At 42.0% G+C, this 12,480-nt stretch overlaps 1 protein-coding gene across 1 annotated transcript in view; it reads left to right on the forward strand.

The window, feature by feature from the left end:
* The window catches only part of LOC148740535 (uncharacterized), a 49,992-nt gene extending 38,995 nt beyond the window's left edge, over nt 1–10,997 (forward strand). The window contains exons 15-17 of the mRNA XM_088748602.1: nt 8,347–8,481; nt 9,220–9,453; nt 10,083–10,997. Of these exons, the coding sequence (XP_088604728.1) occupies nt 8,347–8,481; nt 9,220–9,453; nt 10,083–10,423 (710 nt within the window). The 3' untranslated portion in view covers nt 10,424–10,997. The remainder of the gene's footprint in view (nt 1–8,346; nt 8,482–9,219; nt 9,454–10,082) is intronic.
* Nucleotides 10,998–12,480: the final 1,483 nt, after the last annotated feature.

Raw genomic sequence — 12,480 nt, forward strand, 5'->3', positions numbered from 1 at the left:
AGATCAAAAGATGAAAATTCAAAACAAAGATGGCGGTGCGTGGAATTTTTTGTGAGAAGTTTACCTAAGAGCTTGTATTTGATGTGTTGAGCGGCTACTATGAATGCAGGAGATAGAAACTAAGATAAAGAAGACGATTTTCGGAGAAGTAAAGGTTGCTTCACTTCACATTTAAAAGAAATATTCAACCGATATGAAATCTTGCGACGGCGAAAAAAGAAGAACTCAAGTGAAGGATAGTCTACCTGAAGTAGAAGAAGACTTTGAAACTTAAAGGAAAATAATTAACAACTATTCACCGAAGTGGAGGTGGTTAGTGATGGATATTTACCTCGCCGCTTCGCGGCTCGGTAAATATCCACCGCTAACCACCGACACTGAGGTGAATAGTTGTTTTAGTATATACTAAAACAGTGAGATAATGCACACGACCAAAATTTTTTTTTTAATTCATACATTCCGGCAACGATTCCAACATTTTCACGCGCGGAAGTGAACAAGTGTGGTTACGCAAGATTAATTTGCATTTGTAAAGAAAACCTTTCTCATTGGGGTTTATCGATAAACTCCGAGTTAAAAACTTACACCATTACCTTTAAACACGGCCAAACCAAGTTTAGTCGCTTTCTTTGTGTTTTCAGGGACTGTAGTGTATTGACTGCACGCTAGAGTGTTACTTTACGAAACGGTTTAATTGTTGAACTCTAAGTTTGTTTTTACAACCGTGCCGAGCTCCGCTCTCTCTCACTTACTAACTGGGAAATTACATGATTGACGGGTAACAAAACAACAACCGGAAGCGGTCACTACATTCCTCCCCACCTTGCAATATATATATAAGCTATAGCGAAACTGCAACAAAATATAAAACCGACTCTGAGCATCTAGTGCAGAGCGAACAAACAGTAACATATGAAAACGTCCCTCATTGGGTTTCAAGAGGTCTCAGACAAAGTCCTTGAGGTATGCAGGAGGTCGTCTGAGTCTCTGCGGGTTGCGGCGAGGTCCACACTCAGCAGGTTTTGACAGCGTTCTCTCCTTAGCATCAATGGGCAGAGCTGGGGGAGTTAGGCTGTCATGCACAGGTCCGCCAACTGTGACCTGGACGTCGGGCTCCAGCTTCTTGAAGAACGAAGAGTTTCGGGTGATGTTTTTTTTTTCGGCCCTCGGCAGTAATCATCGTACCCTTGCGTTGAGTGACGACATAGGGTTCAGGATGATAAGGTGTTCTGGAATTAATTCCGGAGGGGTCACGCCTGACTAGAACTTTGTCTCCAGTCATGAGGTTGCTTGGCTTCACTTATGCTTTCCGGTCAGCATAGCTCTTCATCTTCTCCTTAGCCAACATGTCTCGGTGTCGTATCGATGCTGGGTCCTCCTTAGAACTGCGTATGTCAGGAATCTTAACGCGCATGGGCCTGTTGAATAAAACGGTGGCTGGTGGCTTGCCTGTTGACGAGTGCGGTGTTGCTCTGTAGTTGCGAAGCATCTCGTGTAACTCTTCTTTCCAGGGACGTTGCTTCAGGGACAATGATCCGTGTTCCTCTCAAGAGTACACTCGAGGAACTGCAGATGGTCAATTCTTCCTTTACCCGTTCGAGGGCTTTGTACGTGTTTTGGTTTATGTCGAGTCGCTTAGACGGCTCAAACCAGTTGCAGGTATGCACAGCGTCAATGACGGCTAGAAGGGTTGGATCTTTCATAATTGCCTGCGTGATGTCCTCTAGTTTGAGTGCGTTTGGTTTGGCAGCGTGTGTGATGTAGTCCACGAACTCTTCTGCCACGCGTTGCTTTCGACTGCTGGAAAGCGTTGACTTCTCAGGGTGTCGGGACATATAGTCAGCCGGGTTTCCTTCTCCTTGCTCGTACACAACTTTCACTTGGTAGGGCTGTAAGCGCAGTGTCCACCTCTCAATGCGTGGTGGTGGTTTTGATCGAGGATTGTTGTATATCGCAAGTAACGGCTTATGATCTGTGATGACAGTTACCGGTTTGCCATAGACGTATAGGTGAAAATATTCACATCCCCATACGACAGCAAGAGCTTCACGTTCAGTCTGACTGTAGCGTTGTTCTACGGGAGTCAAGGATATGCTTGCATACGCAACCACGTGTTTGTCTCCAGTAATGGGGTCAGTTTGAGCCAGGATTGCCCCAAGCCCAACGGGGCTTGCATCGACGCTGTCTTCAGTGTTCCTGCTGGGGTCGAAGTAAGCGGTTACAGGTGCTTGCATAAGGGCGGTCTTGAGCTGTTGAAGGGCGTGGTCTTGCCTTTGGCTCCACTCCCAAGGCATGTTGTTTTGGGTCAACTCACGGAGGGGCTGTGTTAGCGTTGCATACGCAGGAATGAATCTGGAGCAGTAATTGGCCATACCAAGGAGGCTGCGCACTTCTGCGACGTTAGTTGGTAGTGGGAGATTGGTTATCGCCTGGACCTTTTTCGGATCAGCAGAGATGCCTTCACTAGAGAACACATAACCAAAGAACTCGAGGCTATGCTGTGAAAACTCGCATTTGTCGCGATTTAGGGTTAGGCCTTTCTCCCGGAGGCGCTGAAAGGTTTCTCGCAATGCTCGGTCGTGATCTTCCTGTGTCTTTCCGTGCACTAAGATATCATCACTCAGGTTGAGCGCTCCTTGTATGTCGCTCAAGGTTTCGCGGATGGCATTTTGGAATATTTCGGCTGCACAGACGATTCCGAAGTTTAGGCGCGTATACCGCCTCAGTCCAACGTGGGTGCTAAACGTTGTGATGAATCTAGATTCCGGGGCGAGTTCTAGTTGATTGTAACCTTGATTTAAGTCAAGCTTGCTGAACACTGTGGCTCCGTTCAGGTCGGCGATGATTTCTTTGATCGTTGGTGTGATGTGTCGTTCACGTTGGATCGCTCTATTGGCCTGTCTCATGTCAACGCACATTCTGATTTTGCCAGGCTGTTTGGGCTTGGGTGCTACAACGACGGGCGAAACCCATGGGGTCGGTCCATCCACGCGCTCGATAACGCCGTGCTGCTCGTCTCTTTCTAGCTGATCTTCGAGTTGCTTCCGGACATGGAAGGGTACACGTCGGTGAGATTGTGCTGAGGGCTGGACGCTGTCGTCGATGTGCAGATATACTTGGTAATCTTTCAACTTTCCAAGGCCTTTGAACAAATCGCCATGCTCCTGTACCAGCTGATTGATCTCTGGTCTGGATATAGATGCCAATGGACATGTGATCGATATGAGTCCTAAGTTCTGCGAGGCTTGCCAGCTGAGAAGGGATCCGCCTGCTCCTTCAGCGACGTAAATAGTTTCCCGAGATGTGATCTCGTCTTCAGTTGTTACGGTTGTTTTAAACTTCCCGAGCATACGCAGAGGCGTTTTGGACTTGTACGGGTATACTCGAGTCGTGGTGTCGCTCAGGCGTGGTCGATTCTGAAGTGATTTGAAGTCCTTCTCGTCTAGGATGGTGATACTAGATCCTGAATCGGCCATCAGAGTCAGCCAGGTACCGTTGATCTTGACCTTGAACAACGGCTGCTTCATGTTCTTTCCGTTAACACTGTGGATGCTTAGATGGAAGGTGTTTTCGTCATCGCTGTCACTGGATTCATCGAAGTACTCGTCGAGTGTACTGACTGTTTTCCGTGACTCTCGCTTATGGGATCTTGCCTTTGGTTTGCTGCGACAGACTGATTCGAAATGTCCCAGCTTGCCGCAACTTCGGCACACTTTCTGATAAGCCGGACAACTTCGCATTCCACCATCGTGTGGGTAAGCACCGCCGCAGTTTCGGCATGTTGTTGTTCCTGAGTGTGATCGGGAAAATCCGTGTCCCGGGTGTTCCTTCTTGTCTCGTGGGGGTCCATTCCAAGATTTCCGTCGAGTTACTTCACGGTGTTTCTCGAGTTTGTTTACTTCTGCTTTTGAGTTTTCCAATTCTTTGACTTGTGTTTCAGTAAGCTCCAGAGTTTTTCCGTAATCGAGGAGTGCATGTAAGGTAATTCCAGGGTCACTGAGAGCTTTTCGGCGTAGCTTGGACGACGAACACAGTTGAATAATCTGGCTTTTGATTTCTCGGTCGGCATCAGCGAATTCGCAGGTTTGTGATAGGTGTTTCAGCCTGGTGTAATAGGTCATGAGGTCTTCTCCTGGGTCTTGTTTTGCCCGCCTGAACTTGTATTCTTCATAGGCTACATTAGTCTTCGGCGTGAAGTGGTTTGTGAGAGCCGTGATTGTTTTTTCGAGCGGATCTTCGTCTGCTCCTGCAACGGCGTCGGGCAGCGTTTCAACAATATCGTTGACCTCTTCGCCTGCATAGTGTAACAAAAGAGCCTGCTGTCGCTTCTTGTTGGTCACATTCAATGCCACAATAAGGTTGCGGAACCGTGCGATGTACTTTTTCCACCGAGTGCCAAGTGCTCCTTGGTTTTGAGAAAGGTCAAATGAGGGAAACGGTGGTAGGTTGCTCATGGCTGCGTAAGCGGTCGGCTTTACTTGGGTTGTTTTGATTCTGTGTTCCTATCGGCTTGAGTGGACTTTCGTTGATTTAGTGTTGCTTTTTATCACTCGTCGCCAGTGTAGTGTATTGACTGCACGCTAGAGTGTTACTTTACGAAACGGTTTAATTGTTGAACTCTAAGTTTGTTTTTACAACCGTGCCGAGCTCCGCTCTCTCTCACTTACTAACTGGGAAATTACATGATTGACGGGTAACAAAACAACAACCGGAAGCGGTCACTACAGGGACTGCTTCGTCGTTAATTTGAGTGATTTCTTCGCTTGTCACGGATGCAAACCGGGACGCCATTTTTTCCCGAGTTAATCGGAGGTAAATAGCAAAGGATATTCGGAGTTTGACTAGCCAATCAGAGCGCGCCTTCAACGCTATCCACTGTTTTATTATATACTAATATGATATAGCCAGAGGTCGTGTGTAGGATTTTTAAGATGAGCCCGGGAGGCTGTCTTTGACAGCTGTTTAATGATTTTCTTAATTAGCAGTAAACGTCTGTAAACATCAGATCGTAGGCGCGCACGCGAGCACACGCAATTGTCAGCGGTAGTTATAACAGATCATGAGCAAATGTCGATCTTATAGAATCCAGATTTGTAAATGCGCAAGAACGCGTGTGGAAATTGGTAAACTCACGAAAGCTATTGTATGAAAACAAGTCCGGTGACCCCTTCTTTTTATTGTTCCACTATGATATTAACGTCCAAAGGAATCATTAGATAAAAAAAATAGAAAATTCTACGGAAGGACATTTGCGATGTCTGAAAATTGCCTTTTTTCTAGATTTTCTAAAATTCCTCTCCGTAGAATTTTTTAAAAATCTTTGTGCATTTTCTTTTTCAAGTGCCAAAAGCAATCACTGAAAAAAATCATGGGGTCACCGGGTTAGTTTTCGAATTATTTAAGCCACAAGCTAGAAAAGGCGTCTGAATAAGCCAATGAAAGCGTTGCCATGGAAACTGCTAGTGACGAAATGACACCTATTTTTTGGTTAACCAATGATTATATAATTCAACCCCGTAAAAGTGTTCAACTGGCCATGGTCAGTCTTTCTGTTGTATTCTATCAAAGTTACAAACCATCAAAAAGATAAAAACCGGTACTAGCCACCTTAAAAGACGGAAATTCAAAACAAAGATGGCGGAGCGAGGCTTTTTTCTACTTGTGTAAGAAATTTATCTAACAGCGTGTATTTGCTGTGTTGAACGGCCACTGCGTATGTAGGAGACAGAAACGAAGATAAAGATGACGATTCTCGGAGACATAAAGGTTGCTTCACATCTAAACGAAAAATCCAACCGATATGAAATCTTGCGACGGCGAAAAAGGGAGAACTCATGCGATCAAGTGAAGGATAATCTGCCTAAAGTGGAGGAAGAAGACTGAAACTTCAAGGAAAATAATATAATATAACCAGAAGTTGTGAGTAGGTCCTTTAAGATGAGCCCAGGAGGCTGTCTTTGACGGGTATTGAATGATTTTCTAGGCAGTAAACGTCTGTAAACATCAGATAATAGGTGCTCGCGCGAACACACGCGATAGTCAGCGGTAGCTATAACAGATCATGAGCACATGTCTATTTTATAGAATCCAGACTTGTAAATGCGCGAGAACGCGAGTGGAAATTGCTAAACTCACGAAAGCTATTGCATGAAAACAAGTCCGGTGACCCCTTCTTTTTATTGTTCCAATATGATAGTAACGATGAAAGGAATCGTCAGAAAAAAAAAACTACAAAATTCTACGGAAGAACGTTTGCGATGCGTGAAAATTGCCTTTTCCTAGATTTTCTGAAATTCCGCTCTGTATAATTTTTTAAAAATCTTTGTACATTTTCCTTTTCAAGCGCCGAAAGCAATCACTAAGAAAAATCACGGGGTCACTGGGTTTTCAAATTATTTGAGCCATAAGCGAAAAAATGCGTCTAAATAAACCTTTGAAAGCGTTGCCATAGAAACTGCTAAGGACGAAATGACACCTATCTTTGGATAGCCAATGATTATATAATTCAGCCCTGTAAAAGTGTTCAACCGGCCTTCGTTAGTCTTTTTTCTGTATTTGTAGCTTTGCGGCGACCAAAAATCTAAATTCTCAAGTTCAAGGGCGTGTCGCTCCAAAACGCGGGTAACGAGGTGATTGGGACTATTTTACTGATCGAAATGACAAACCAAAGTTGACTGTTTGCACGAATCTTTATTCTTGAAAGGCAATCGACCACGAACCACAATCAATGACGAAAATAACGATTGTTCTCACGGTCAATCACTCTATCAAACGATCGATCGTAAACTGAAGCAACAATACAACGAAGTTCTATCAATCTAATTAAAAGCCGCGGAATATACGATCAAAGAATCGCGTGTCAAATACTGAGCTCTAACGTCTATAACGAGATTAAAAGTATAAGTAAAACAGAGCAAAAGTTTCGAAACAAATTAAAAGAATTTTGGTCGCTGATAAGTAGCCCATTGTTCTATATAAATGATGGGCGTTCACTGACTCGCAAATTGGCACGACTTTGGCCTTTAAATCTTAAATCCATAGAGATCATTGCAATATTTGTTTGTATATTGTCGCCCAACACTGAAAAGACTGGAGAGGAAAAAACAAAGTTAAAAAGGTACTCACATATCGGTCCCGCTTGTGCCAGGGCGAAAGTTTACCAAGGCTATTCAAAACTTACGAAGAACTGATTAAAGGGACGCTAAACTTGCCTTTTATATGCGCGTGCTGACGCTGAAAGGTCCCATTACAAAACCAATAGAAATACAGAAAAACAGATAGGCATTGTTACTATGTGGCTATCTAACATCATTCTGAAATTAGTCAACTAATCAATAATGAATCAAAAAATGAGCCTTCTGGCTAAGGTCCTTAACAGTATTCTTTCAAAGTTACAAACCATCAAAAAGATGAAAACTGGTACCAGCCAACTTAACCATGTCAAACGACACAATAATTTTATTGTGTTACGGTATTTTCTCAACCGACAGAAAGATACAACTCCTACCAACTCAACACTTTATTAACTGACGCAATAATCTTACTACGGAGCGATACCAATAACCAATACAATAGCTATCTTCTTATCCTAAAGCCCTCTATAAAACTATAATCTCAGTGTACTACTGGATAACTCACGGTTGTCTTCAAAGATCCATGTAACGTATTGATGTCCACTTAACTTTTTTCAACGTAGCCTTCCACACGGGTGACGATTCCAATAACAGTAAATAACTCCAACAACTTTCTGTAGTCGGGCTCTGTAATAACACTAGCTCCTCTGGGCCCTTCATGACAACACTAACTCACTGAAAAAGGTCTGACTTTAACCGATCGTGACTCCCTTATATTGTTTTACAGAACGTCGTAGAACATTCTAGGGATCTGTAATACAACTATTCTTAGTATCATTACCTTACTATTGCATCATAACAAAATATGCTGACTAAGGGTTCTAGAAAGTTCCATTAAAAAATTCTTAAGGAGTTAGCATGACTAAGCGTTCCAAAATCGTCTTCAGTTCTATTTTTAGGAATTATATAACATAACGCTCTCCATAACAATTGTGGGACTCAAATTTGACCCTCTTGTTACGAGGTTCAGCTGTACAGTCTGACGTTTTTGTGTAATAGTTAGCGGGGAGGTGTGAGAGGTCTGGCCAGAACTTTCGAAGGTCTTCTATGAGGGAGTGGAAGGCGTGGATATCAGCGATACTCCTAGTCAGTTCCGTGTACGGAAATACGCGTTGTCAGTAAGGGGCAATTAGGTTCGAGGGGCCTAACTCAACCTTTTCTGTTTCTTCTCTGTTAAAAGAGTGTTTACTGCTCCATTTTATTTCATTACTAGACTTAGATGAATGCCAACATGATCTGAATTATTGTCACAAGCTGGCCACGTGTACAAATGAACGTGGCTCGTACAAGTGCAAGTGTAAAGCTGGATACCCTGGAGATGGATTTGATTGTTATTACAGCTATGCAGGTGAGATGCGTTGAAAAACAACTTGAAATACATTTTTATAGCCCTTTATGCCCAAAATTTTTAGGGACGGAAATATGTTAACTTTAACAAGAAACTGTCGGTTAAGCAGGGAAGTGAAAGTTTTGGTGTTTGTACTCTGCTCGAGATTTTAACCGAACTCTGGCTTCCTTATCAAACTTTGATAGGAAAAGAACTGATTTTGAAATCTCGTCTGAGCCTTTTATCTATCTCAAAAAATAGTTTTGGAAGATTGTTTTTCATTTTATTTTTGCATACATGAAAATTGTACTCCGTACGTGATAACTGAGTTCAAAATTCATCGCATTCCTAATGTATTGATTAACATAACTTCGCTGAAGTAGACAAGTTTCCTGTCTCAGGAACCTCAGTAGTTTATGCTCTGCATCACCAACGAATTTTCTTATGTTTAGTTGTTTGCTGGTGTTGTGTCAATGTTCGACATCTTTACACATTCACATGTAAAAATGCTATGGCAATGAAACAAATAGGGGGTCAGAGGTGAAATAAACCGTGGGCCCCGTCTCCTGAATGGTTAGGGGTAGGAGACGTTAATTTCCCACACACGAGATTACTGTGTGGTGGATGTCCTCCCCTGGGGTGGGATGGGTGGGTTTACTGGGCCCGCAGTAATTGGCGCAAGTTGTTGCGGTGTCCCTACCTGTCGGCGAATCTAATAAACTAAACTGAAACTGAATAATATCTATTTCCTGTTTTAAGGCCTAGGTTATTCGGAAATATTGGCAAACGATGACAATTACCTTGGAACCCTGAGCAGTTGGTTAAGCCCTGTTGTGCAGAGCCAGTCCGCTTACTGGAAGCGCTGTTGGAGAGCATCAGTGGATGGTTGGGCCAGCACTACCTTCCACTCATTGTGTGACAACAAAGGGCCGACAGTGACTATTGTCCGTGTGGGAAAATACATCACTGGTGGATACACCAGCACGTCATGGAGTAAGTGCATGAGTGATCAAGTTTGCTTGCCTTTTCTCTTCGCTAAAATTAAAATCTGAAAGTATATCTGGTTTCTACCTTGAAAAACAAAAACGAAAACAAAAAAAGAAAACAAGTAATCAAACAAGCCCTTCATGTTTTCGAGTTGGTGGTTTTGTAAGTGGAACGATAAAACTGTTTAAAGTTCAAACCCCATGTTTAGATAAAGTATTTTATGTTATTTTACACCAAAATTAGATAACAAAGCATTCAGTTTAAGCATCGAAGAGCAACTGAAATGGCTAGGTGCGAATCAACACGTGTTTAAACACGTTGCTCTAATAAACGTGACTTGTAGTTTCTGGTATTACCTTAAAGGTAATTAATTCAAAATAATTGAAGCATCGCAGTTGGAAATAGGTGAAATAACTGCATAATTAATTGAATTGTGTGATTAAAAATCCCAAGATACTCAATCTGGAAAGTTACTAGGTTAAAACTTAGACGTGATTTTGCAGATAACACAGAACAGTCCTTACACTTGTAAAATAAAAAAAAAGGAATAATGTGTCCACGGGAAAAAAGCCGAGTGTGTATGGCTGTCTAAAACTTGAACAAAATAATTTTTTTCATTTTTCTCTCTGAATTAGCTTCCAGTTGTGCGTACCGGTACAGTTCATCGGCCTTTTTATTCTCATTGGTTAACAAGCCAGGCTGGCGACCAGTGAAACTGTCTCAAAAAGGAGTGTATGCTTCCCATAATGCTTATTCCATGTACGGTTGTCACGACCGTGGACCCTCATTTGGTGACGGACACGATCTTTGCATTGCCAGCTGCGCCTCATCCAACACAAAATCCTATACACACCTTGGAAACACTTACAGTCCACCATCTGGCCACAGTTATGGCAGCTCCTTCACCAAATCATTCCTGGCAGGAAGTTACAAATTTCAGCCTGATGAAGTTGAAGTGTTTTATGAAACTACTTGAAAAGTACATGTCGAATCAAGTGTAATAAAAAAACACTCATGATTTAAAAGCTAAAAAAAGTTAATTCAGTAAATTAAACTGACTTATAACTTGCATGTTTCCCTTGCAGACTCCACATCGTTTAAAATGCTTGTTACGTAAAGCAGATTCAGAATAAACACGATGAAAAGCTATAGAAGGAATAAAAGAGTTCAGAAAAAGTCTTAATCAGAATGTTGACATGTATCGGTGAAAATTAAGATATTTAAAATATCTCTTTTCCTTCTCAGACTCGCTGAAACAATTGACAGTCATATGTACAGTTATGTGCGCGCGCATGACCGCAGGATTACCGTGACATTAACTAGCGCTGCGCCGAAGACATATCTGTTTACCATCAAGCTACGCATGTGCGTTTGTCATTTAGACAATTTTGTAATCGAACATTTTTTGAGGTGACATGAGTTCACATTTCATCGTTAAAGAAATTACTTTTAGAATAAATGGTATCGCAAAGTACTATCATTAACTTAATTCCAATGAGAAAGACTCATTAGCACGACATTTTCAACTTCTTGTGACTTTCGATTTTTCAATTATCCTGAGAACAAATAAAACTGGTTTTAGGTTTTGGAAGGTTCGAGAATTCGGTATTGAAATCAAAGTGTTTGAATAGGAAAGAGAGTTCGAAGCCACTTGCCCTCGAACTCTCGAGGAACCCAGCGTAAATAGCGTAACCACGATTTGACGGCCAACGTTGCTTCCGTGACGAATGGTTCGAAGGGATCTGGCACTAGTCCTCGCATAGGCCTCCCAATCGTGAAATTTTAACTTTCACTTTCATTGATTTGCACCTTACAGTCTCTTCAACTTTTCTATCTGCTTATAGTCACTGTTAGAGATGATTTTAACCAGGAGCAAAGGACCGTTCAAATACCACATAGACAAAGACTGCATGATTCAATCGTGCAATTAACGAATCGTTATAATTCTCTGTTCAGAAGCGAAACTGGAAATCCAAACAAACACTTTAATTCCAACACGGTAAACTGTAGACTCACGGTAAACGACAACGACCATTAAACAAAACTGCTACTCGATAAACAAAACTGCTTCTCGATAAACTAAAAACTTTTCAACTCCCTCTAAAAAATCGCACACGTCAAAATTAAAAGTCCGCGTGATTTGCTTACGATATTATTAGCCTACGTAGTCCCAAAGCACGGGCACGCGAGTCGCACGCGCAAAAGTTCATTAACGTCTTCTTAACATTCTTCATTTACCAAAAATATCAGTACTTAGTTTTTGCTATTAGTGAATTTGCAGGACAGCTCCGGTCTGGGTGAAATATCGACATATAAAGATTCCGCAGGACGAAACTTTTTAGGGTATGTGTTCTTCAAACTTCCTAAGAGCTTCATACATAGTGTAGTTGAGTTCAGTGAATTTCAAAGAAATCTTTCTTACGGGCCATGAGGCACCCAAGAAGTCGTGGAATTCGAAAATGCAATGATTTGATTTGTTTCAATTTATATCGCAAAGATTCAGATGATTTTCACATAAAATTTTTTCATTGACGACAACCATTAACTTGCCTGCGAACTTGAACTCCGCTTAACTTTGCACTGGTGCTGGATTCATTACGGCTCCTTACCTTACGGTTATGTTCCAGGCATGTTTGTGGCATATGATAAGAACCAGGTTTTACGCTCTCTTTAATTTTTCTCTCCGCTTTACGGTCTCTGATTTTTACAGATATTTTTTGTGCACCATACAGAGGTATTTCACTAAGAGCAACAAATCATAAATACAACCGTTAGAGTGCGTTTTAATAATAATAATAATAATAGTAATAATAATAAATGACAATTTATAGAGCGCCCTATCCTAAAGCTCTAAGGCGCTTCAAAATTATTAAGACCTTCCAGCACGTTTACCCCGGTATCTCAAAAGATTCATAGCTTTGAACTTCCCCAGAAATGCAGGCGAACAGTAGTGCTTACTCCAATGACGAAGACACAGTCGCCGGTTCCTCTCGTAAGATATGCAGGAAGGTTGATAATGCTTCAGATGTCTCA

This window comes from Stylophora pistillata, chromosome 2, assembly GCF_964205215.1.
Source record: "Stylophora pistillata chromosome 2, jaStyPist1.2, whole genome shotgun sequence".
NCBI classification, from domain to species: domain Eukaryota; kingdom Metazoa; phylum Cnidaria; class Anthozoa; order Scleractinia; family Pocilloporidae; genus Stylophora; species Stylophora pistillata.